Genomic DNA, 26,542 nt, shown 5'->3' with positions numbered 1-26,542 from the left:
TACACAGGGGATAATGGGAACAAATTGGAGACACCTGGCGGCGGGGTGGAGACAAGCACAAGACAGGTGAAACAGATCAGTGTAACAGCCACATATGTCTCATGTTTTGAGGGAGCGTGCATTTGGCATGCTGACTGCAGGAATGTCCACCAGAGCTGGTGCCATATAATTGAATGTTAATTTCTCTACCATAAGCCGCCTCCAACGTCGTTTTGGAAATTTGGAAGTACGTTCAATCGGCCTCACAAACGCAGACCCTGTGTATGGCGTCATGTGAGTGAGCAATTTGCTGATGTCAATGTTGGGAACAGAGTGCCCCAAGGTGGCCATAGGGTTATGGTATGGGCAGGCATAAGCTAAGGACAATGAACACAATTGCATTATATTGATGGCAATTTGAATGCACAGAGATCCAGTGAAGAGATCCTGAGGCCAATTGTCATGCCATTCATCCGATGCCATCAGCTCATGTTTCAGCATGGTAATGCACAGATTAGGGCCTAATGAAGTTATTGCAATTGACTGATTTCATGATTTGAACTGTAACTCAGTAAAATCTTTGAAATTGTTGCGTTTATATTGTATGTAAAGTATAATTGCAACCTTTAGGGTAGTCAGTAACCTACTGTCGGGATTCAGGAAAGCGCTGGCTAGGACAGTACCTGCAGTCCAACAAAAGAATTCAATCAAGTGCAGATGAAGGATTTACGCTTTATCAGAGGTGTTAGCCTAATTTAAACTGAAACAACTGGCAAGCTGTTCCTCTCCTGAACACTGTCACTGTTGAAACACTGTGGGGATATTGACGTGAAACCACACCTGTCCTAAGAATAGAGGGCCAACATTCGGCGAGAAACCTCAGAAACAGCACCTTTCCTGTCTGCTATCAATGTGAGGCCTAGGTCTCTTTAAGCATGCAGGGAGATGCAGAGGAAGGTGGATCGTGAGGACTAATGGGCCAGTCAGGACCATGGGGAATGAGTGGAGGTACAGATATAGGATCTTTATTTACTATAGCAGGAAAATAATCCTACAGCAACAGGACATTAGAATTGTTAATTGGATTGTAATTGACTGACATTTTCCGTAAGTTAAAATCCCGTCTAAGATGAATTTCAAAGTAGGAAATTACAAACGTCAACCTCCTGCAACAGGTTGATCAAATTACTATCTCTATAGATTCCTCAGCTTTTGTAGATGGTCTGTATATAAAATATAAAAACACAAAGGCCTAGAGAACCAGTTTAAGAAAGGGATGAGCCCCAGGAGCCTGGAAGAAAGAAAAGGAAACAGAAAGAGAGAAAGAAAATGTGAGGGCGAGTCATGTACTTCAAGGCTAAACACTGTACCAGTCTACTTCATTTCTACTTAATTTCCATGTTCCATGTAAAAAAAAATATATATATATATATTTATATATATCTTTTATTTTATTTTTCTAATTATGGATGAAAAGAACAACTGTACTTTAATCCCCCGGATGACAAAGTGTCTTTCTGGATTAAAGAAAACAATCAAAATGAGGTCCACTGTGAATGTTTCTAGGGACTAAACGAGCGTTTCTCCCTAGCTGTAGGAGGAAAATTAAAGGCATTTGTCATGTAAGGTGTGTGTGTGTGTGTGTGTGTGTGTGTGTGTGTGTGTGTGTGTGTGTGTGTGTGTGTGTGTGTGTGTGTGTGTGTGTGTGTGTGTGTGTGTGTGTGTGTGTGTGTGTGTGTGTGTGGGAAGAACAAAGAAAAAGAAAGTGATGGATCAATGTAAAGTGCAGTAACTAAGCAACCGAGCTCAATAGCATGTCATAGCACTTTGCTGTAGTACTGGTACTACTGGCCATGCCTAGTGGATTGCTATTTACAGTCAGACTTCTTGGATGGCTTTAGCTGAAAGCCAGGGCCAAAATGTAAAGTTGGGCGGGTTTAGAAGCCTTAAGGATAATGATGCGGGGAATACCATGATTTAGTAGTAGAGCTAAAGGATTTGGCAGACGGGGCCTGTCACATATGCCAATTTTACGGCAACCTCTTCCTGACTTTAAGATTGCACGGTACACACCCATCTATTACATAACATGAACATTAGGAGTTGCGATAGATGAATGAATGAGTAAACAAATGAATAAACGAATGAACAAATGAAACAATGGACAGATTTGATATCATCTTTGTTTACATACTGTCCACGCACCAATACATCTTAATCTGAAAACCTGAGCCATCTACTGTACCTGTGAGGAGAGTGTGCTAGTACATAATAGCAATAGGATGGTTTTACAGCGTCTAAAACCCCTACTTGACCATGGGAATAGAAAAGAGCTACACTGGGTATACAGCAATGCACTGATTGAGCCTTGCCTGTAGTATACAACCCATTTTAAAATCAGCTTTGTTTAGCAAAAGAGGCTGTGCCCAGGTCCCAAATGGCACCCTATTCCCTATTCCAGAAAATAGGGAATAGGGTGCCATTTGGGACGCATCCGGCCCTCTGTACTCTCCATCTCTCCACTCCATACAGATAACCTTGTGTTAGTAATGCATGGACGACAATAGAGAACCCAGCTCCTAAAAGCACTTCAGTTCACCACAGCTCTAATCGGTTGAAGACTGAGAGAGTCGTGAGTGTCATCATTCCACAGACTTCAATGACTGTTTATTACAGCACTCTTGTAGATTATTTCCACATCACAATATAGTTTTAACATCAATTTAACCATTTTATGAATTTAGATGTGGAATAGTGTCAAAAGGGCACATTTTTGACCTGTGATATTTATTTGCTGGTGATTTCAATATTTTATTGTTCCTTGTAGTTCAGTACACTAGTTATGAGTTCATCTTAAAAAGAGTGGCTGCTATCAATACAATATACAGTAGTAAGTCAAAAAAGCATAAGAAGGAGATCCCACGTCTCAAATATGACGTTGCATTGACCCCCGAATTTCGTCTTAGCAGCAGCAGCATGGTCAGGTCAGACATTTTCCATGCTACTCCACAGACCTATACAAACGTAGGATCTTAATTTGTTCCAGTTTGCTATAGCAGGAAAATAATCCTGCAGTAACAGGAAATATAAATTATTAAGTGGATTATGATTCATGGAATTTTTTGTGGAGGTTGATACATTGTTCATTAGGGCAAATCAAGTCAAAAAATGTCAAATTGGAATTGACAAACTTCATAAGCATTTTTAACTCTCAAATAGACTACACCTTTTAAATGTCCTGCAACAGTTCTCCTGCAACAGGGTGATCAAATTACCATCCTACATCTGTACAAACATACACACACTCCCTCCTCCCCACACCCTACCACATCCATCCTACTTATCATGAACATTATTTGATAAGACTTAGTTTTTCTGTGCTGCTTGAAAAAAAGGTCAACTGTGGGCCAAAGAGAGTAAAGGAAAGATGCACTTTCCATCATCCTTCATATCCCCTGTGAGCTCAGCTGCACAGGAAAGCAGTTTTATCTGGTGGTGAAGTGGGATGTGTGGGTGTTGGAATGAGAAATAGAGCCTGTGGTCACAGTGCTCAGACAACTGGCTATACTGTAGTAGCTGTGTCGGTATGCTCTGTATGTAAATGACTCAAATGCAAATGTTTTCCGAGTGTCTGGCCTTTTTTTGCTAGGACAAACCTAGTCTGTAATTTCAAAGTGAAATTCTAAACTTTAGAAGGCTTTTTAAAACTCAAATACACTACAAGTTTCCATTTCCTGCTGAGCAGAAAAATATCTCCGCGACAAAAGAGTGATCAACTTAAGATCCTACACCTGTAGGGGCAGTTCAATCAGCTAGGTAATCTGGCTATATACGTCCTATGGTGTGACAAAGCCCAGGGTTTACTATAGTGTGGCATGGCGTGACCCTGCTCAGGGCATTTCTATTAGCTTCCCCGGGACTATCCATCTGCACTGTCCACTTCTAAAAGGTCAAAGTACAGCTGAGCTATTTCAGGCCAGCACTTAAACCCGGCAGGCAGGCAACACCCGTTAGAATAGCAGAATACATGGGGCGACATTTCGAAACTTGGTTGTGCGTAAGCATTTTTTCCTTTCTTGTTATGCCAGTCACTGCCAGTCTCTCAATTAGCCCATGTCAGCATAAAAAAAAGGTAAATAGGTCTAGCCAGCTATTTAAACTTGTTGTAGTGGCGGCAGGTGGCCTAGTGGTTAAGAGTGTTGGACCAATGACCGGACAGTTGTGGTTTGAATCCCTGAGCCGACGTGGAGAAAAATCTGTCAATGTGCCCTTGAGCAAGGAACCATAATTGCGGCTAAAAGTCACTCGGATAAGAGCGTGTGCTAAATGACTAAAATGTAAATGTAGTAATCATGGCTGAATTACCGACCAGGCACGAAGGGCCATTGATTTTGTTAGTCACTCTCACTCAAATATTATATTAACATGGCATAAGTCATTGCAAAATGTGTCAAATTTCTGTAAATTATCTTTAAAACTGCAAATAATTTGCTCCACCCCATGGCAAAATGTGTAGAATTACAGGAAATTATCTCTAAAACTGCAACTTTTTTTCTCCGCCCCATGGCAAAATGAGTCGAATTGCATAGAATGAGTTATACAATTGCTAAATGTTCTCTCCACCCCATGGCAAAATGTGTAGAATTGCAGAAAACTTGCTTTAAAACTGCAACTTTTTCTCTCCGCCCCATGGCAAAATGTGTAGAATTGCATTTAATGAGTTATACAATTGCTAAATGTTCTCTCCGCCCCATGGCAAAATGAGTAGAATTGCATATAATTAGTTATACAATTGCTAAATGTTCTCTCTGCCCCACAGTAAAATGTGTAGAATTGCAGAAAATGTGCTTTAAAATTGCAAAAGAAATTCTATGCCCCATGGCAAAATGTGTGGAATTGTACTTTAACTCTTAACTTTTTCTCTCTGCCGTCAAGAGGGGGGCCACCAAAATGTTTTGCCAGCGAGGCATGGGGGCCCCCCAACCAAATCTCGCAGAGGGCCCCCAAAAAGTCTATGGGATGGCCCTGCCTGACAATAGTCTGCTTTTAGGTCTAATTGGTAAATGATAAATACAACCCTGGGAGCCCTGGCGAGGTGGTACAGTAGGATAGCCCAGGTGCTGAGGCCACAGGCCACGTGCCAAGTTAGCAAAGGTAATTAAGGACCAGGTTACGAAAGGTAATTAAGGACAAGCAATTTGATTAAAGGATATAGACCTTTTGGCCCTCCACCTAGTTTAACTGAACCAGGTTTAGCTCCTCCAGTTTCAGGATTCAGGTCATTCCTTATTGCAGCGCCGTCGTTGTGGTTGGATTCTGTGTTCTTCCCTTGTTCCATAGGTACCATCCTACACAATACTGTGCAAGCTCAATTGTCTCTTTAGAGGAATTGATTTGGTAGTTTACTTGAGTTGGAGGTTTGATAAATAGTGCTGTCTTTGACTCATACTCAGATCATAAGAAGTCTGGGCCTAGTAATGTTTATACGTATGGGATCTGTGCCGTTGTATTATTCGTGTGGCAAAGAGTAATACACTAAATATCAACACATGGAATTTTACTCACAGCTTCCAAACTTCAAAGGGCAAGCATGAGCATCCATTGGGAAGTCCTCCAACTGCATGGGACACTCCGCCGATATGGTTAACCTAGAGAGAGACACAAAAGATCAAGACAATAAACCCAAATCCCCTACAGCTATATAATAATCCTGTTATTTCAAATTTCAAATCCGCAGTCATCATCAACATCTTCATCTCCAGTGCTAATGTTAGTTGCATAGATAGCACAATGCCTGCACGATTACATCACAGGCCGTTTTTTTCCCTTGTAGTATTTCTAGACAGAATCACCAAGAATTCACCCTGAGCCAATCACATGGCATTACATTTGAATATACTGCCATCTTGTGGTGGTTGTATTATTTGTGAATTCCCAGCTGTCATTCACTTCAAATCCCCCATGTACTGTCCGTCAAGAGTGTATTCACAGAGAACATGTCCACAAAGTAACCACATATAGTGACACATGTAAACACGTTGATATAACAATGAAATGAGGACACCTCTCGTCCTTGAGGACCATATGGACTCCGGTTGTGTTCACTTCACTGCATCCTTATTCAATGTTATTACTTTGCTTATGTTGCGTCAAAGACAGCTGACATGTTTTAAGATCTTATTGGATCATAGGAAGACCAACTCTAATTCTCATTGGTCTGTATTGTGAACAGGGAAGGCTGCCATCATGTGGTTACAAGAGAAACTGCAGGACTGGAAATTGAAGAACCGGATTTTCTGTCTCACAAGGAAAGCATATTGGTATACAGGTTTGATTAGCTATATCCTAATGTAGGTCTATGCATAGAGAGCTGCCTTTTTCCCTTTCAAAATTAGGGCTACAAAAGCCCCCTCAAATTACATGTAACCGGTGCCATCTATTCTAAATCATCCCCATTACTAATTTTTTTTGCATTTACAATTATGTACCTGCATTTCTTGTGTGATTAACATTATAACATTTACTTGTTACGTGTTGATGTCACCAGGGCACCTCAAAGGAATGAACATGGCAAAAAGACTGCACTAGTTTCTTAATATGCATATTTCCTGCATCAGAGGCACAGTTTGCTCTGGATATAAGAATACTGCATGATGCTCACTTGCTTCAACCTCTTCTGAAGGTTTCTGAAAACTCTGTTGCTCTCGGGCTAATGTTTCGGGAATCGGGGGGTGAGAATGCAATCACATTTAGTCATTATCTCCACTGGAGAGAAGGAGCCCTCCCCTGATGTCGGTGGATTCTGAAAGGCTGGACCATGCAATAAATCTAGGTAGCGCGTTAATCTCTTTCCTGGTAATGGAAATACATTAGGAGACAGTAGTAAAACCGGAGCGATTAAAAGCAGAAACGTCCTGATGTTTCATTTCCTGAGTCGTTGGGAAATCTATTACCTTTTTTAAAATGATGGGCCTGATATCCGCTTCTTCTTCTTCTTCTTTCACTCATCAGACTTTGATTCCAGCGACGGCGATGCCTGATCGTGCCAAATAGTGCCCGGTGGCCATAAGGGGTTAATATGGTTCATCTATTCCTCTTGCATCTATTTATCTGGCATTAAGATGATTTTAGTGGGTGGTATTGATCTGGACTAACTGATACCTCCTAAAATGATACCAGGAAGTCCTGATCTATTCGTATGATTGCTATTGGTTGTCATCACTTTCTGTTCCTGTCTATTATGAATTCAATGGTGAATATTTAATCTAACCTGCCACATATTGGTCAGTGTCCGATAACATACAAAATACAGCATCACAAAGAACAAAAGAACAGAAAATTGTCTGAGCCTACGTTACCAAGAGCTGGGCTGAGTAGAACAGCTGTGCAGAGGCTTTTGTTACCTCCTACACACAGACAACAACAATAACCAAACCAGTTCAGGGCCATTTGTGAATCGTGGCTGGGTGTATTTCAGTGAGCGTAACATTAGCTTTTCAGACACAAAGCTCAGAAATTATCCTCTATAAGTCTAAGCCTTTGGGTGGGGTGGGGGAGGTTCAGCTAACATATGGAATTGTTTTAAGATGGTCATACCATGGATCATTTAGCTATTTGATTTGGAATTTTAGGACCCCTGTAGGTATTCCCCCCCAAAATTTTAATTTGGTCTTTAATACTATAGCCTATAGAAACACATTGAATAACACAATCATAAATGGCCAAACAGACAGTCAAAAATAAAAGGGGGAATAAGATTTTGACACACTTTATCTAAGAGATATAAGAAAGATACAGGAAGAAAATACTTTTGTTTTTTGGACACACATTTAACCCCCTTTTTAAGTTGGCACAAAACTAACTCCATACTTCCATTCATTAATTTTTTTACCAGTTACCTTCAGACGAGTGACACTTGCGGAGATCGTAAATCCAAAACGGAGAACACCATCGTATTTGTGAGAATATCTCCTTTCCATAGCGGGGTCATATTAGTTTGTAGCCCAAATCGTTCAGACGCTACAGAGGTTTTCATGAGAAGAACGATTTTTCGGGATGTCACATGACTCGGTGAGCAAGTTTATTAGCAAGTGCATCGGTGGTGTTGTACCCACTGTGACTATTAAAACCTCCCTAACCAGAAACCGTAGATTGATGGCAGCATTCGCGCAAAACTGAAAGCGCGAACCACCGCTTTTAATCATGGCAAGGCGACTAGAAACATGACCGAATACAAAGAGTGTAGCTATTCCCTCCCCTAGGCAATCAAACAAGCAAAGCGTCAGTACAGAGATAAAGTACAGTCACAATTCAACGGCTCAAACACGAGACGTATGTGGCAGGGTCTACAGTCAATCACGGATTACAAAAAGAAAACCAGCCCCGTCGCAGACATCGATGTCTTGCTCCCAGACAAACTAAACAACTTCTTTGCTCGTTTTGAGGACAATACAGTGCCACTGACACGGCCCGCAACCAAAGCCTGTGGGCTCTCCTTCACTGTGGCCAATGTGAGTAAAACATTTGAACGTGTTAACCTTCGCAAGGCTGCCGGCCTAGACGGCATCCCTAGCCGCATCCTCAGAGCATGTGCAGGCCAGCTGGCTGGTGTGTTTACGGACATATTCAATCAATCCCTATCCCAGTCTCCTGTGCCCACATACTTCAAGATGGCCACCATTGTTCCTGTTCACAAAAAAGCTAAGGTAACTGAACTAAATGACTATAGCCCCGTAGCACTCAATTCTGTCATCATGAACGGCTTTGAGAGACTAGTCAAAGATCATATCACCTCCACCCTACCTGATACACTAGACCCACTCCAATTTGCTTACCAACCCAATATGTCCACAGACGACGCAATCGCCATCACACTGCACACTGCCCTATCCCATCTGGACAAGAGAAATACCTATGTAAGAATGCTGTTCATTGACTACAGCTCAGCATTTAACACCATAGTACCCTCCAAACTTGTCATTAAGCTTGAGACCCTGGGTCTCGACCCCGCCCTGTGCAACTGGTTTCTATACTTTCTGACGGGCCGCCCCCAGGTGGTGTGGGCTGATACTCAACACTGGGGCCCCACAAGGGTGCGTTCTCAGCCCTCTCGTGTACTCCCTGCTCCCTGGCCATGCACGCCTCCAACTCAATCATCAAGTTTGCAGACGTCACTACAGTGGTAAGCAATGATGAGACGGCCTACAGGGAGGAGGTGAGGGCCCTCGGAGTGTGGTGTCAGGAAAATAACTTCTCACTCAACGTCAACAAAACAAAGGAGATGATTGTGGACTTCAGGAAACAGCATCTCCACTTTGACGGGACAGTAGTGGAGAAGGTGGAAAGTTTTAAGTTCCTGAGCGTACACATCACGGACAAACTGAAATGATCCACCCACACAGACAGCGTGGTGAAGAAGGCGCAACAGTGCATATTCCACCTCAGGAGGCTGAAGAAATTTGGCTTGTCACCTAAAACACTCACAAACTTTTACAGATGCACAATCGAGAGCATCCTGTCAGGCTGTATCACCACGAGGTACGGCAACTGCTCCGCCCACAAATGTAAGGCTCTCCAGAGGGTAGTGCGGTCTGCACAATGCATCACTGGGGGAAAACTACCTGCCCTCCAGGACACCTACAGTACCCGATGTCACAGGAAGGCCAAAAAGATCATTAAGGACAACCACCATCCGAGTCACTGCCTGTTCACCCCGCTATCATCCAGAAGGTGAGGTCAGTACAAGTGCAACAAAGCAGGGACCGAGAGACTGAAAAACAGCTTCTATCTCAAGGCCATCAGTCTGTTAAACAGCCATCACTAACATAGAGTGGCTGCTGCTAACATACAGACTCAAAACTCTGTCCACGTTAATAAATGTAATTAATGGATTTAATAAAGGTATCACTAATCACTTTAAATAATGGCACTTTAATAATGCATACATATCCTACATTACTCATCTCATATGTATATACTGCATTCTATACCATCTACTGCATCTTCCCTATGCCACACGGCCATCGCTCATCCATGTATTTATATGTACATTTTCTTATTCATCCCTTTACATGTGTGTGTATCAGGTAGTTGTGAATTTGTTCGATTACTTGCTAGATATTACTGCATTGTCGGTAACTAGAAGCACAAGCATTTCGTTACACTCGCATCAACATCTGCTAACCATGTGTATGTCACCAATAAAATGTGATTTGATTTGAATAGACCTGACACAATTCCCCACACTACATTACAGGCACTTCCTATCTGTTCATATGTGATACATTTCTATCTGAAATAGTACTGAACAGGCCCGTGGTTGGTACCTCATGGTGTAGAGCAGCGTTCCGTCATCCTTCAGTCTCAGTAGCTTGTTAGGCGTGGTCATGTTGTGGGCGATAGACTTTTTCCCATTGAGGAAGAATGTGTCTGGGGTCCAGATGTTACTGGCCAGGAGGTTGTTCAGAGGCAGCATCTCCATGGGTCCTTTGAAACACAGGCGCTCGTCTTTCCAGCTTTGTCGGAAAAACACATCGATGGTGTACTCCTAAGGTGGAGAGAGGCATGGTGTTGATACATGGTGATAACACTCCGAGTCAAAGCCCGTGGACACATGCAGATCTGCTATTTTAATTTGATCCCTCTGACTCAGAGAATGTTCCTGTGCAGGAGGAAATGCAATGTGTAGTGTACCTGAGGTTTAAAAAGGTTTTAAAGTATTTCATTTTGTATTATTTTATTTGATTAGATTGAGTATTTTTGACTAACCCTACCACCCCTCCCCTAATTGTAGTAAACTAATGAACAACAACACTTAAGCGTCTACTTCCAGCTTATACATGCTGCCTTCGGAAAGTATTGGCTTTTTCCACATTTTGTTACGTTAAAAAAAATTTTTTTTTAAACGGATTCAAAATAATTATCCTTCCCAATCTACACACAATACCCCATAATGACAAAGCAAAAACAGTTTTTTAGACATTTTTGCATAAACAAATATAAATTAAAAAAACGTATTTGCATAAGTATTCAGACACTTTGCTATGAGACTCAAAATTGAGCTCAGGTGCATCCTGTTTCCATTGATCACCCTTGAGATGTTTCTACAACTTGATTGGGGTCCACCTGTGGTAAATTCAATTGATTGGACATGATTTGGAAAGGCACACAACTGCCTATATAAAGTCCCACAGTTGACAGTGCATGTCAGAGCAAAAACCAAGCCATGAGGTTGAAGGAATTGTCCGTAGAGATCCGAGACAGGATTGTGTCGAGGCACAGATCTGGGGAAGGGATCCAAAAAAATTCTGCAGCATTGAAGGTCCCCAAGAACACAGTGGTCTTCATCATTCTTAAATGGAAGAAGTTTGGAACCACCAAGACTCTTTCTAGAGCTGGCCGCCCGGCCAAACTGAGCAATAGGTCGATGGAGGTGACCAAGAACACGATGGTCACTCTGACAAAGGTCTAGAGTTCCTCTGTGGAGAAAGGAGAACCTTCCAGAAGGACAACCATCTTTAAAGCACTCCACCAGTCAGGCCTTTGTGGAAGAGTGACCAGACGGAAGCCACTCATCAGTAAAAGGGACACATGACAGCACACTTGGAGTTTGCCAAAAGGTACCTAAAGACTCTCAGACCATGAGAAACGAGATTTTCTGGTCTGATGAAACCAAGATTGAACTCTTTGGCCTGAATGCCAAGTATCACGTCTGGAGGAAACCTGGAACCATCCCTACGGTGAAGCATGGTGGTGGCAGCATCATGCTGTGGGGATGTTTTTCAGCGGCAGGGACTGGGAGATTAGTCAGGATCGAGGCAAAGATGAACAGAGCAAAGTACAGAGAGATCCTTGATGAAAAACTGCTCCAGAGTGCTTAGGACCTCAAACTGGGTTGAAGGTTCACCTTTCAACAGGACAACGACCCTAAGCACACAGCCAAGACAATGCAGGAATGGCTTCGGGACAAGTCTCTGAATGTCCTTGAGTGGCCCAGCCAGAGTCCGGACTTGAACCCGATGTAAAAGTGACATTTCAGTAGTTTTTTATTATTATAAATTTGTAAAAAAATGTGGAAAACCTGTTTTTGCTTTGTCGTTGTATTGTATTGTAGATTGATGAGGGGCGAACAAAATGTGGAAAAAGTCAAGGGGTCTGAATACTTTCCGAAGGCACTGTATATTTTACAGACACAATATATTTTACAATTTTTTGTTTGTTTTTACTCCTATCCTTCCACTACCCTCAACCCCTCCCATCTATTGCTGAAGACCATCCAGTTTGATTTCTATTTGCCATATTTTTAACTGTGCTTTTTCACAAAAGTTCTGAACCTTTCTATTCTCATAGGTTCTACAGAATAGGTGATTTGCAAGTGTACCAGGGTTATATTGGTGATTCCCCTTGCCACTTTATTGTTAAGCCAATGGGTTTTTGGTTTGAGTTTTGTCTTGCCTTCACCTACTCAACATGGCATCTTATTGGCTGGTTTGCATAGCTTGCTTACGAGGGGGGATGTTCCAGTTAGAATCGTCCCAGTGAACAAGCACCAAACCAGCGTGCGTGAGTGCAGAGTTGGATGGTGAGCCGTGCATTGCATGACGTGCAATTTTGTGCTGTTCCTATCAGAATAAATCTCCATGACTGGTGCTACACGTTGGAGTTCCGTGTCGATGACTGATTGTACACAACGCAAGAAGAGTACTGTTTACACAAAGTCATAGTCAATCGATCAATAATATAATAATACTTTTTGCAAAAAAAATCTTGAATTGACAATCTGTATAAACTATGAGGATAAAAAGGTTTAAAGTTAGCAATTTTCACCTTAAAAATGTCAGACTTGATTTTCCCTAACGAAAAGTGTATCAACGCCCACAAAAATGTCCATTAATTGTAATCCATGTAATAATTCACATTTCCTGTTGCTGCAGGATTCTTTTCCTGGTCAAATTAAAATACTAAACTGTAAAACTAGTCCTGGACCACAAAAATAAATACTAAAAGGAGATTCTCCATTGAAATAACGTTTCAGTCCAGGACTGTGCTTAATCTGCATCCTGGAATCTGGCCCATGATGTATTTCTTGAAAATATATTGATTTATTACTTAACTAGAAGCGGAACTAGAAGCACAAGCATTTCGCTACACTCGCATTAACATCTGCTAACCATGTGTATGTGACAAATAAAATTTGATTTGATTTGAACAAAAAAATATGAATACATGTCACTATATGCGCCTAGGATAATTGCTGTGTATTTTAACATTTACATGAGGGTGTGGTGTTACTCCGATCGCAAAGAATTGCGTTAATGGACGTAATTGAAATGGTGCATAATGAAATGGGCTGTAAATTGACTCACCATTTCAGTATCTGAAACTGGGCCAAAGCTTGTGACAAATATATTGGTTTTGATCTCCGTGACCTTTTCTGTGGATAGAATGGGATTTGGAATATGACCGTGAACATGAAGAGACAAGGGACAGGGACAAATTCAATTTATGAGTAATCATCATCGAGATTTCCATTTGAAATCTTTACAGCCTTCAATGACAGAAATCATTCTGAGGAAGTGTGTGCAGCTCTATTCTCCAACCCCAGTTGGCAAATCCATGTTGGATGTATCCATGTTACATTAGCGACATTATTAAAAAAAAGATTTAGAAAGGGGGGGAAAAGGATTTTAAAAATCACTGTAAGACCAAATCGGAGGTAGAGCATTTTCTTTCCTCTAAGAGATGCAGGATATTTCTATCTTCCGGTGAACACTCTTTGACTCCCTCTCTCTCTCGTCTGAATAGAGGTCTGGATCTCAAGGTTACTTTTTGCAGATGGAGGTGGTGGTCATGAGGGGGGCTGTGTGATATATGGCGTGTTGGCAGTGCAGTTCCTTCTCACTTAGGATTGATCTATTACTGTGATTGCGTTGCTCTTGGAATATATTCCAGTCAATGCAATTCTGTATATTAGAACAGTCTCTTTATTTTTCTCACTGAATCCAAGAGGTCTAGCAAGTGTGATTTTATAGAGGGGGAAAATGTTATTCTGGATCACAAATTATGTATGAGGCTAAGCATTGGCATTCTGCAGTTTTGCTTATCTCATACTATTCTAAACATTTTGCCATGAGACTGAGAGAAAATGTTGCAGTTTTAAAGCTAATTTGCTAATCATTTTGCCATTGCTTATGATGTGTTCATATGCTTTCTGGGGAAGAGGGGGGTGGCCTCCAGGGTGCCCCCAACCAAAACGAAAACGCCCCAGAGCCCTCTCCCTGCAAGTAAGGGGGTGTTTCCAAAACATATAGTTGGTCCCACTTGGGGTCACACAGCGCATCTCAGTATGGAGCGCACTATGCATTTATCGTCTCATCAGCTGGTAACTTTTTTTCTTGTGACAGGTTAATTTGCTGCGGCATAACCTGCATAGCATTTAGGCTACAGTAATATAATTGCATTAAATCAGTGCACACGCAGGCACACTCTCTTAGTATTTCTCTTTCCCCCATCCAATCCCTTCAAGTTGCAAAAGAACCTAAATACATTCAGTATAAATTCAAACAAAGACAAACTGTAAGTTGAAACAGAAACATCCACATTTCACACTGTATTTCGGTTCTATAAATCCCCTGCATCAGCATGCTACAATGGTCCTGCTGCACCTGGCTTGAGTGTACTCTGAGGAAATACAACGTCAAATAAGAGTATTAGTGAATGACATTTGCCCCAAGAAAATGAATACGGATATAATACTGTATTGTATTGCTTTGTACTGTAACCTCTAGTGATGCGAGTTTGGATCAGAGTGGTCTGTAAGTCGGTATACGTTACCTCCAAGTCCTGGTCTGAGTCTGTTGTCGTAGCCGTCCAGCAGTCCGTCCAGTATCCGCGTGAAGATGGTGATGTTGTCATTAGCCTCTGCCTCTTTCAATGCCTCTGCTGTGGTCTGGCCACGACTGGGAAAGACAGAACATCAATCAGGCTGGTTAGTTCCACATACTGTAACATGGAGACTGCTTGACGAGGCTAGTGTCGATGTCAATAAAGCACATCATCGTTGGACATGTACAGTATATCTACTGTTCAAATGAGGATGTAATGCAGTGTATAGTCAGATTGGATGGTAAACGCTTCACTTACCCCACGTGACATGTAATACACACCAGCAAGACAGAGATCCACACGTGTTTCATTGTAGAAAAGCTGGGCATTTTGTCCTCTATGTCTGGAATAACAACATATAATCCACAATCAGTACTTTCAGTAGTATGTATTGTCATCATACTCCCACTCCTACTTCTCCTTCATCTTCTACACTATACTCCTACCAGAGTGTTATTACTACAGTACTAGTAATACTATAGTACCATAATGATAAGTACTTTGGTGTTGTACTGTACCCCACCCTCCCCCAATACGCACACCTGACCACGCACACTTTCAACTAGCAGCCCTATAATGGACCTACAAGAGTAATCAGTAGGCTAACCTTGACACAATAACTGTTTGAAACTGTGAATATACCAATCATGTCTTTCTACATTCCTGGCCCACGTCCTTGTGTGCATTCATTTTGCCCAATGCTAAACACCTTGTTGCAGCAGTATTATAACATCTCCCCACTTTGCGGCAACTGTTCGTGTTCGCAGTTGCATTGTATTGGTGATCCTCACTGCGTATGAATTCGCAGGCAGTGAAATAGGTTTTCAATGTAGGCTAATGATGTACCCTCACTGTTCCCTTTCCCCAGACCCAACCACTCATACCCCCCTAACAAAAGAGGGAAGGAGAGTGGGGGTGCTTCTGATGCCATCCTCATGCATAAAAGAGGGTTGAAAATCAATTACCTGTAGAGAGAGCCATCATCTTGATTTAAATCCAGGTTAGAAAAGCGATACAAAACCCGCAGCAATGAAAGTCAAGGGTATGCTGCTGCTCCTTCAGAGGGATATAGATATACTCCGTTTATAGTTGCCACCGCAGGCAGTCGCGATCGTGTATTGTTCTCTCCTGATTTGCTTGACTGACTTCCTACTCATATCAAGCGGATGTTTGCGTCTTGTGCCGCCACCTCCTTCGCGCCTTTTGGAGATGAGAGGTTTTAATGCCGAGCCCTCATCTTCGGTTGTGACAACAACGTTTTTCGTGTTACATACCCTTAGTCTCAAGGTATTTGTCCACTCAGAGCGGACTAGCGGCCCGGCGCCCCATCTTAGTCAGAAAACACACTCACCTCCAGTTGCTGCTCACATGCACACACTGCAACGATTTGCTAACCGGTGCGTTATCATAGGTGCGACAGTGAAAACGATCCTCCAGGAACTCCAAGCGTCACTTAACTTTCCCCTGTTATCTTACTTGCCACTGTAGGCTACTCTAGCCTATGCATATTGCTGTGGCTAGTTAATACAACGCCATCCTCTCCCGCAAGCTAATTAGCTGTCTAGTCGAAATCAATTTAATCAATGAGGGGCAGTGGGTTGATCCATCCAGAAGAGAAAAAAAACAAGGCTATATCCCAAGGACCCAATAAAATAGTATACCTATTCACCTACATGTCCAATTTTGGTCCCCTCTATTTACCTAGCTTTTTCTCTCATTCAGTGGGAAATGCGTCAGCTTTGTTGAAAAGAGAAGTACCGCTTATTATAGTTCTAATGCACATGGTACCGCTGCCTCCAGAGTACTGCCTTTGATTTCGACCCCGACCTATTATGCCACGATGACTCACCAGCCTAAGGTCCATCAATGAGAATTATTACGGTAATGATCAGAGGAAATCGAGAATGACCGCACTCAAATATGAAAAGAAGGACCGCAATAAATCAATGTCTATCAAAAGGTGTGATTACACAATCTTACTGACAAAAGCACGTTGTTTTTTTTTTTTTACAGTTAGCCAACATCAAACAAAGTCGTTATACCAATTGCCATAAGAGGGTACTCTAACTCCATATTTTTTGACAGAACATTATACTGACTAATCATATTTCACTCTCCTGTAGCACGGTATTCAATTTCTACACCTTTTTACATTACAACCAATAGTTGACAGTTCAGTTTGACATATCTATAATACGTTAATTATTTGCACCAAGTAGACACATGTCGCACTGTCTTGTAAATTGCCAGGTATATGTGAGTTATTTAAGTGGTGCTAAGGTGTTTCAGCCCCACGTACAGCTCCGTTTCCCATAGCGCGTTCTGACCCTACATTAATTCCATCGGGTGGTGCTGTCCACGGTGCTGAAACAAACTTGAGCCTGTTAAAATACTTATTCCTAAAGTGCAATGCTTTTCATATAAAGCACTTCCAGTGTTTGGGAAAGAGAGTATGCCAAGTGTGTGCTATTATAAGAACATATCATGGTCCAAAAACAAATTACCCACTGCAAAGCTGCTATAGCGACGCCTAAAACTAAATTGACTAAATCACAGACTTTACACTGCGTTGTATGTTGCTAGGTGTGAGTTATCAGCGTATATATAAATCATAGTCACCATGTGTTACTGTGCAGGTGAAAATGAAAGTGTTCTACTGAGTCATATTTCCTCTTGTTTTTCCCCCTCAGGAATGCAGTCGATGGAAACAAGAAGTTGTTTGCAATCTATGATACCAGGTAAGTACGTCAGTCATGTAGACTGACAGTCCCCACGGGCTCGAGTGGTCGATTTTGATTATTGAATAGGACTTGGAGGAAGGGAGATAGACCTCTTATGACACGTTGCATCAGGTATAGAAATTCAGTCTAGGCCTACATCTATTTGGCCCATTATGTGAAATCTTATTGGGATTAGAACATATTCAGGTTTACGGTCAATTAGATGAATATCTGGAGTGAGAGGGGTTGGCTCCAATCCAAGAAAGTACCTTTACCGCCTCCACCGGTGGAGTCTTTGCCAGTAGCCAATATACATTTCAGTTAGGAGTATAGTTCCTTCATGTCTCCCCGTTGCATAGAGAGAGAGGAGAGAAATCCAAAATACGAGTGATGTCAAACCGAACAGATCTGAACGGTCTGAAAAGCCAACGACTTCCTCCACGAGAACTTGCCAATGGAATAATCTGATTTGTTGATTTGTAAACACATTGTACCGTTTTTGCGTTGCACGTTTTTCACCAAAACAGTAAGGAATGTGGGCTTTTCTGAGTGGAAAATTATTTAGTGTTCTTTCAGCACCAGTGATTGTAGCTGTCGTTTGTTGCGCACAAAGGTGAGTGATTTCTCTAGTAAAAGTGTGACGGAGAAACGAACGTGCAATTTTGTAGCAAACGCTATCCTTTTGTTGTTGTTTCAGCGTGAATGAACCAGGGAACATGTCGTTTGTGAAAGAGACGGTGGACAAACTACTAAAGGGATATGATATTCGTCTTCGACCAGACTTTGGAGGTACGTTTTCAAAAGTGGGGCAACCATGTTGCAGCGTGTCCATGTTTACTATGCAGATTCGCTCATCTTGGGCTCATATTGCAGCCACTTTTTGAATTCACTCTCATTGTAAATGATACCATTGCATTTGCATTACAGGGGCCCCTGTTGCAGTTGGCATGAGTATAGATGTGGCGAGCATAGACATGGTATCCGAAGTCAACATGGTGAGTGAACCCCCGATTACTGTAAACATTGGGACACTCACACAATTGTGCTTTTTGCTTTGCTCACTTTCATATAGTACTTGAATATGTTTCTCCTGGGATTCACGTAATGCGTAAACTTTCATTCAAAATCATGCAATAATGTCCTACAATTAGAGTTATTGAAAAGTGAAAGGTAAAGTGAAAAGTACAGTATGTTCAGCAACTCCAGCACTTCAAATATGAGTATGAGAAGCTTAGACATGGGCATTCTCTCCCTCTCTATCTCTCTATCTCTCTCTCTCAGTTCAATTCAATTTGCTTTATTGACCTGACTTAACAATGTACATATTACCAAAGCTTACTTTGGAGATTTACAATATTAACATAATTAAAAAAGTAATAATCTATTGTCAACGGGACAACAGTAACAACGATAATCAAGGGTGAAAATAACCAATAACAATGGCATAGAGGACATGAGCAGGGATGGTTGGTCTGACAGACAATGTACCTCATCTTATGGCAGGCAGCAATGTAGTGAGCTGCCAACACACAGCTCTCGGTGTCCTCCCCCTACAGGACCGGTAGTTTGTTCTCATCAGAGAGGTCTTTGAAACCTTGAATAAGGGTTTCAAATACGTTTTTTTTTCTCTCTCCCCAGCTCTCCCTCACACACTCTCTCTCTCTCTCTCTCTTTGTCTCTCAAGTTCTCACTCTCTTTCTCTCTCTATCTCTCTCTCTTACTCTCTCAAGCTCTCTTTCTCTCTCTCTGTATCTCTCTCTCTCTTTCGCTCGCTATCTCTCTCTTACTCTCGCTCGCTATCTCTCTCTTACTCTCGCAAGCTCTCTCTCTCTTACTCTCGCAAGCTCTCTCTCTCTCTCTCTGAATACACACACACAATGCACACACACACACACACACACACACACACACATACACACACACACACACACACACACATACACACATACCTCTACACCCCCACCCCGCACACACCTTTACCACCCCATGCATCTGTGGCTTGTCTGTGAATACACATGCCTGGGCTCAACTTCTTACAACTGTGCCTGTGCAGTGTGTATACTGGAAAGTGGCGCAGCATGTGCACAGCAGCTGTTCGTGTCTCTATCAGAAATAATGATCTCTGAGATGCTCCCCTACCTGGGACAGGCACTTCAGGTGAGAAGCCACTTTAGGACAGCGCCAACACATTTCAAGTTTCAACGTTAATTCGCCATGTGCACAGGATACAACAAGTGTGAAACAGTACAGTGAAATTCTTATTTTGAGAATGCAGTGTTAATAATAATAATAATAATTATAAAGATAACAAAAAATATTAAAATAACTACGATGTGAGTTAAATAAATAATAGAATGCAAGTACTGTATATACAGGTCAGATCCAGTACTTTATTCAATGTGCAGAGGTACTGGAGTGGTTGAGGTGGGTTTATACATAAAAAGTGTATTAGGATATACATGTAAGTATTCAGACCCCTTGACTTTTTCCAAATTTTGCTATGTTACAGCCTTATTCTACAATTTATTCAATTGTTTCCCCCCCTCATCAATCTAGACACAATACCCCAGAAGGACAAAGCAAAAACAGGTTTTTAGATTTTTTTGCTAATTTATATAGATAAAAAAAAATGTATAATCACATTTACATAAATATTCAGACCCTTTACTCAGTACTTTGTTGAAGCACCTTTGGCAGCGATTACAGCATCAAGTCTTTTTGGGTATGACGCTACAAGCTTGGCACACCTGTATTTGGGAAAGATGGGGAGTTTCTTCCATTCTTCTCTGCAGATCATCTCAAGCTCTGTAAGGTTCGATGGGGAGCGTTGCTGCACAGCTGTTTTCAGGTCTCTCCAGACATGTTCAATCGTGTTCAAGTCCAGGCTCTGGCTGGGCCAGAGACTTGTCCCAACGTCACTCCTGCATTGTCTTGGTTGTGTGCTTAGGATTGTCCTGTTGGAAGTTGAACCTTTGCTCCAGTCTGAGGTCCTGAGCGTTCTGGAGCAGGTTTTCATCAAGGATCTCTCTGTACTTTGCTCCGTTCATCTTTGCCTCGATCCTGACTAGTCTCCCACTACCTGCCGCTGAAAAACATCCCCACAGCATAATGCTGCCACCACCATGCTTCACTGTAGGGATTGTTCCAGGTTTCCTCCAGACGTGACGCTTGGCATTCAGGCCAAAGAGTTCCATCTTGGTTTCATCAGACCAGAGAATCGTGTTTCTTATGCTCTAAGAGTCTTTAGGTACCTTTTGGAAAAATCCAAGCTTGCTGTCATGTCCCTTTTACTGAGGAGTGGCTTCAGTCTGGCCACTCTACCATAAAGGCTTGATTGGTGGAGTGCTGCAGAGATGGTTGTCCTTCTGGAAGGTTCTCGCATCTCCACAGAGGAACTCTAGAGCTCTGTCAGAGTGACCATCGGGTTGTTGGTCATCTCCCTGACAAAGGCCCTTCTCCCGCGATTGCTCAGTTCGGCTGGGTGGCCAGTTCTAGGAAGAGTCTTGGTGGTTCCAAACTTCTTCCATTTAAGAATGATTGAGGCCACCATGTTCTTGGGGACCTTCAATGCTGCAGAAATTTTGGGGTACCCTTCCCCAGATCTGTGCCTTAACACAATCCTGTCTCTGAGCTTTAAGGACAATTCCTTCAACCTCATGGCTTGGTTTTTCCTCTGACAATGTAATAGTGTAATAGTGACTGGTAGCAGGATAAATAGATGCATACAAATGGTAATGGCAATAAATAATCAATGGACTGCAGTGTAATGGAGTAATACCTCTAATCAATTTAAATTTAGCACAGGAGCATGGAGAACAGTCCATGCCCCGGGTTTTTCATACATGTGACATTCTCAAGAACAAGACGCAAAAAGGAACATACAGAGAGACAAATAGAAGAAAAATATGAACTAATGAATTCACTGATTACATAATGAATGTTCTGGATGATGTTCAATTAAGACAACAAGTTTTGGAAGATGTAATAGTCACCCTGGAGGATGTTCATGCGTCTCAGGATGCTGATCCAGGATCTGTTTTGCCCTTTAGATCATAACAAATGAGGTTACGTTGACATGGAGGACCCAAACCTAAATCAGCACTCCTCCTCCTTTTGTGATACTCGACACATACGGACCCTGGTCTTGTAGTGATTCCGGTCGTTCTAGTAAGCACTGTAACCCAACCAAGTAAACCATTAATGTGCTTTGATCTTCCTGAAACCAGGGACAGTTGTTTACCTTGGAACAGGAGGCACTTTTGCGCCGCGACAATGGAAGTAGCCTGTTGGAAATGTGTAAATGAGATGCTCCTCTTTTCCCTTTGATAGAAGAATCTCTTTGAAGATAATATGTAGTCCCGTGGGGACTCTATATCTTTGAAATGGCAGAATTAGCTCTAAAACACTGGCTGGGCCTACATGTGTAGGTAAATACTGCTTTTGTGTATAGTCAGTGATCTTGGGTTAATAAGCTGTTCTCTCTGTGAGAACCTTAGGGATGGCTACATTTGCAGTTTGTCTTCCCGAAGGGATGTTTTCTCTCTACTCTTAACACTGCATGGAGGAGGCAGGGGAGAGACTGTCATAGCCGTAGCCATCAGTTACCATGGGAACTAGGGTAATTACTAGCACTAACTATATGACTGTGTGATGACTGCACCCAGGTGATGTTATAACTTGAAAAACAGTATTGACCAAAGAAAATTGATGAACGATCTGAATGGCCACTGTGCACTTCCTTTGTTATATTTCCCCAGTTTATTGAACAATAGATTTTTACTTAAATTACTGTCCATTTCAGGTTAGTTGAATCATAGGCAACTGGAGAAGAAAGAGAAGAAATGTTGTCGGGTAGCTTCAGTCAAGTTGTTGTTGTATGACACACTTATTTTGTGTTGTATGGAGGAGATACGAACCCACAAAGGACTGCAGAAATAGATAACGATTTGAATTCACTCTGAGATAGCCCGAGTAACCAGCCGTCAGTACAAGTCCCTCTGCAGAGTGTGTGTGGGTGTGTGGGTGCAGAAAATCTGGCATATGAAGTGGAGATTTTTCCTCTCTCCAACTGTTCCTGTCATAACTGTTTGCTTTTCACTGTGTCTATCTGAAGAAATCCTGCCCTATTTACAGCCCATAGACCATACTGACCCTGGAATTTACATATAGGTTCATTTTAACGTTCCATCAGGGACTATGTGTAACCAGATGTCAAAGTGCACCATTATAACCCCTATGAATATTGGCAGGTCTGCTCGGAGTTGTGAGGCAATTGGTCTCCTGAAGTTAATGCCGTATTTCCCAGAGTGCTGTAGGAGAGTTAAAAGAGGAGTAATGGGGTTATGCTTCAACGCTGACCCCCACTTTATCATTTATGATTGCTATCGGACATGATTCTATCGATCCATGAAGCCAGCTCTCTGCAGTAGCATGATCCCTCTACAAAGTCTGTAGAGCGTGTGTGTGTGTGTGTGTGTGTGTGTGTGTGTGTGTGTGTGTGTGTGTGTGTGTGTGTGTGTGTGTGTGTGTGTGTGTGTGTGTGAGTGCTTTCTATTGGGCATGGCAAAAGCTGAAGATAAGTGCCCACATTTCCTGTGCAATGCTTTGGCCCAGCATCATATCATGTTGCTTGTGTCTGTGTACACAGGCAGTTATTTATCCCTTCAGTCTTCTGTGTAATTCTTGGTCGCCTCCTGCCCCTTGTGAATCACTTGTAAATCCTGTATCAAGCCTTTTATCACCATTTTAATCCTGATTTATCTATCAAACCCCACTAATGCACGTACAGAGAGATCCATTGTTATCGCGGCCAAAGCTCTGTGTGTTTAGAAGCCATTAGTGTCCATTACATCTCCATATACGGCTCTGGGTCTCCCCTCTCATAGCGTATGTACGATCATTTCTGGGGTAATCAGCTGCTACTACTAAAGGCCCTTAGAGTAGAACAGAGGCCATGCATGCTATTTTTAACATGCTGTTGAGGTTCACCACAGAAGTGGGGAGAGAGGGTGATTTCCCGCAGTGGAAAATGGGCTTCCAAGAAGAAATCTCTGGGGGGGGGGGCTGTGGAATTTGCTTTGAAAATGACCGACTGCGTCAAATTATTCTTCACTGAGTTTTGGTTGATAATTGATGATCATGTATAACCCGAATTAGCTGCATTGATTTGTTTTTATAACTGCACTTGCAATTTTGAGGATCACTGTTCGTGTAGGTTATCGCTGTTTGCCTTAGTATGCTGTCATTGATGGTTACTATGGTTATCAAGGTGGCTATTATTTCTCACACTATCCAGAGGTGTTTTAGCTAAGAGACCTCAGATGAGCTATGAGCGACATACTGTAGTTAACGTAGAGAATGTTTGCGATCAGACCGTCACAAACTGCCAGCTGACTATTGCCACTGCACTATAAATATCTCCTTTGATTTGCGTCAATCTGTATGATAATATATAGCTAAGGACCGTACAGAGGTTGTGTTTGTGCAGACAGTACATGACGGCATGTGGGGACCGCATGCAAATAAGCCTCACATAGCTTCTCACAATATCAGTTGGTATTGTATTGGCTAATGACCTTGGGGTCTATGCACACATTCATCTTTCTACGGATGCACGATGTCATAAGGAGCCCATTTGTAAATGCACTAAAAGTACACAGATTTACGTCAAGGCGTGTGACCGTAGAATTACGGATGTTGTTGGTGGGATGGTGCTGGTTCCATAAAGAGTGGTTTAGTGTGAAAGCATGATCATGATAAACTAGTTTGATAATGAGGAGACAGGGAGCAGTTGCAATGACAAATGAGAATAGTAGGCTACTGCGTCGGTCAGTTTACAGGGGATTATCACACACTGTAGGCTGAATAAACGACGCCACCAAACAAGAGCAGGTTCACCTCCCACCAGGACATGTGTCCCAAATGGCACCCTATTCCCTATACAGTGCACTACTTTTGACCAGGGCCCACTATGTGAGGAATAGGGTGCCATTTGGGACACATCCAGTGTCATCCATAACATTAGGTCACTAAATGAATTACAGAATGACAAAAAAAAAGCTTTCTTGGAGAATGTAGTATCAGTAAAATCACAGTAATATGGACAACCATGACTGATAAGTCCTTACAGGGTGCGTTATTGAATGAAAATAGATTAAAGCCTATTCACAAGCAAACACACACACACACACACACACACACACACACACACAGCTAAACAGTGTGCAGTAAACATGCAAAGAGCCTTCCCCTCAGTCCTTCCAGGTTGATACTTTGAACGGAACTGAAAGTGCAGATTCCTCCTTCAAGGAGATCACCACAATTGCCACTGTAGCATGACAGCATCAGTGTGATAAACTGTCTGATTCAAGGTGAGCAACTACTCCTTTATTTGAAATGCTCTGTGAATGTCCCCGTGCAAGATTTATAAGAATTCCAAGGCAGCTGCGGCTTTGAATGCAGGACCCGGCTACAGTGGTTGTGGTTATTTAAATCATTCATGCTCTTTCATGTAAAGACTTATCTAAAACTACATCCCTGACTGGTTTACAATTCTCACCCCTGAACACTCCCATCTTGAAATACCTGAAATAATCTCCGGGGACATCATTGAATAGCTTGTTGGAGGTGTAGAGAGTCATACACTTAGTGTACATTTTGTATCTCTTTATCCTAAAAACTGATCAGATGGAGGGAGTACGTGCCCCCTCAGTTTCAATTGGCATGACGTCCTGCCTCTGGCTCCCCTCCATAGCGAGATGCAAGGACTGAGTAGGCTGTGCACTGAAATATTGGACCCAATACCACACAATGTAATTGGCTTTAGTCAGAGACCATGTGGTTGGCTCCACTCATAACAGTGCTGCTGGCATAGAGAGAGAAACACATTGCTGTCGGGTATTTTGGAGTGTGTGGCGGAGCCACTTGGACAGACTGCTGGTACAGCCTGGACCTGCCTACAGTATGGCTGTTGTGTAATCACCATTAGAACTGTGGCTGAATCACACGGCCATGCCACACACAGCCATGCCACACACAGCCATGCCACACCTCCTGCTGCCTGGTTGGGAAGCCTTCTACTGCGGCGGCCATTTTGACACAGAGGGTCGGTAATTGAGGCGGAGTGGAGTGGGTGGAGAGAACATTTGGAACACCAGTTTGGTTGGCATGGGGATGGGTCAGAGTAGAGTACTGTGTGCCACCACGTTGCAACCTAACCCGTCACCATTCTGACAGCTTGTGACTGTAAACTCCTCATCTCTCCTCCCAAAATAGGCCTATCCACAATCATTCTCAGAACTATGGGGTGCAGCCTCAAGAAACGCACGCACGCACACACACACACACACACACACAGGCACTGTATGTCAATCAAAAATAAAGAAGTGAATATACTACAGTATACTAACATCACCATATGTTCATCTCCTTCCAGGACTACACTTTAACCATGTACTTCCAGCAGTACTGGAGGGACAAGAGGCTGGCGTACTTAGGGATCCCACTGAACCTTACCCTGGATAACCGGGTGGCAGATTCACTCTGGGTCCCTGACACCTACTTCCTGAATGACAAGAAGTCCTTCGTCCACGGTGTGACGGTCAAGAACCGCATGATCCGCCTCCACCCAGATGGAACAGTGCTCTACGGCCTGAGGTGGGTTCCAAAGCAGTGGAATCAATGGGTTCTAGATGAATGCATCCAAGACTGATTCATTTGAAGGGATATCACAATCTTTTATTTGATTATTTTATAGTAATAAATGCTGTATGGTATGTATGAGCTGCTAGGTTTTTTTAATGTGTTTTTGAAGAAGTGGGGCATTCCCACTCCTCTCTTTTATGTCTGTTTATTGGATAGCAGAGTCAGAGAGGAATAATAGCGGAGAGAGTCCAAAAATAGCAGTGGACCAGATTTTTAACCATGCTGTAGTGATCTTTGTGTTCCGGAGGCAGTGGCTT

The 26,542-nt window shown here is 42.4% G+C and overlaps 2 protein-coding genes across 5 annotated transcripts in view; one reads left to right on the top strand and one right to left on the bottom strand.

Annotated features, from left to right (window-relative positions):
• LOC112266478 (gamma-aminobutyric acid receptor subunit alpha-5) overlaps positions 1-16,763 on the bottom strand; it is a 30,464-nt gene extending 13,701 nt beyond the window's left edge. The window contains exons 1-6 of the mRNA XM_024443971.2: positions 15,828-16,763; positions 15,121-15,205; positions 14,812-14,936; positions 13,344-13,411; positions 10,305-10,525; positions 5,545-5,627 (exon numbers count right to left, since the gene is read on the bottom strand). Coding sequence (XP_024299739.1) covers positions 5,545-5,627; positions 10,305-10,525; positions 13,344-13,411; positions 14,812-14,936; positions 15,121-15,205; positions 15,828-15,846 — 601 coding nt within the window. The 5' untranslated portion in view covers positions 15,847-16,763. The remainder of the gene's footprint in view (positions 1-5,544; positions 5,628-10,304; positions 10,526-13,343; positions 13,412-14,811; positions 14,937-15,120; positions 15,206-15,827) is intronic.
• The window catches only part of LOC112266477 (gamma-aminobutyric acid receptor subunit beta-3), a 49,703-nt gene that overhangs the window by 7,506 nt on the left and 15,655 nt on the right, over positions 1-26,542 (top strand). For 2 of the 4 annotated variants that reach the window (XM_024443966.2, XM_024443967.2), the window contains exons 2-5: positions 17,553-17,600; positions 18,280-18,371; positions 18,510-18,577; positions 26,017-26,237. In XM_024443966.2, the coding sequence (XP_024299734.1) occupies positions 17,553-17,600; positions 18,280-18,371; positions 18,510-18,577; positions 26,017-26,237 (429 nt within the window). Of the gene's footprint in view, positions 1-17,552; positions 17,601-17,749; positions 18,196-18,279; positions 18,372-18,509; positions 18,578-26,016; positions 26,238-26,542 lie in introns of those variants that run through there. The other 2 variants (XM_024443968.2, XM_024443969.2) reach the window with 2 other exon arrangements.

Source organism: Oncorhynchus tshawytscha, linkage group LG14, assembly GCF_018296145.1.
Source record: "Oncorhynchus tshawytscha isolate Ot180627B linkage group LG14, Otsh_v2.0, whole genome shotgun sequence".
Taxonomy (NCBI): domain Eukaryota; kingdom Metazoa; phylum Chordata; class Actinopteri; order Salmoniformes; family Salmonidae; genus Oncorhynchus; species Oncorhynchus tshawytscha.
The sequence above is the reverse complement of the archived record's forward strand: the minus strand, read 5'-3'. Positions and strand labels throughout refer to the sequence as shown.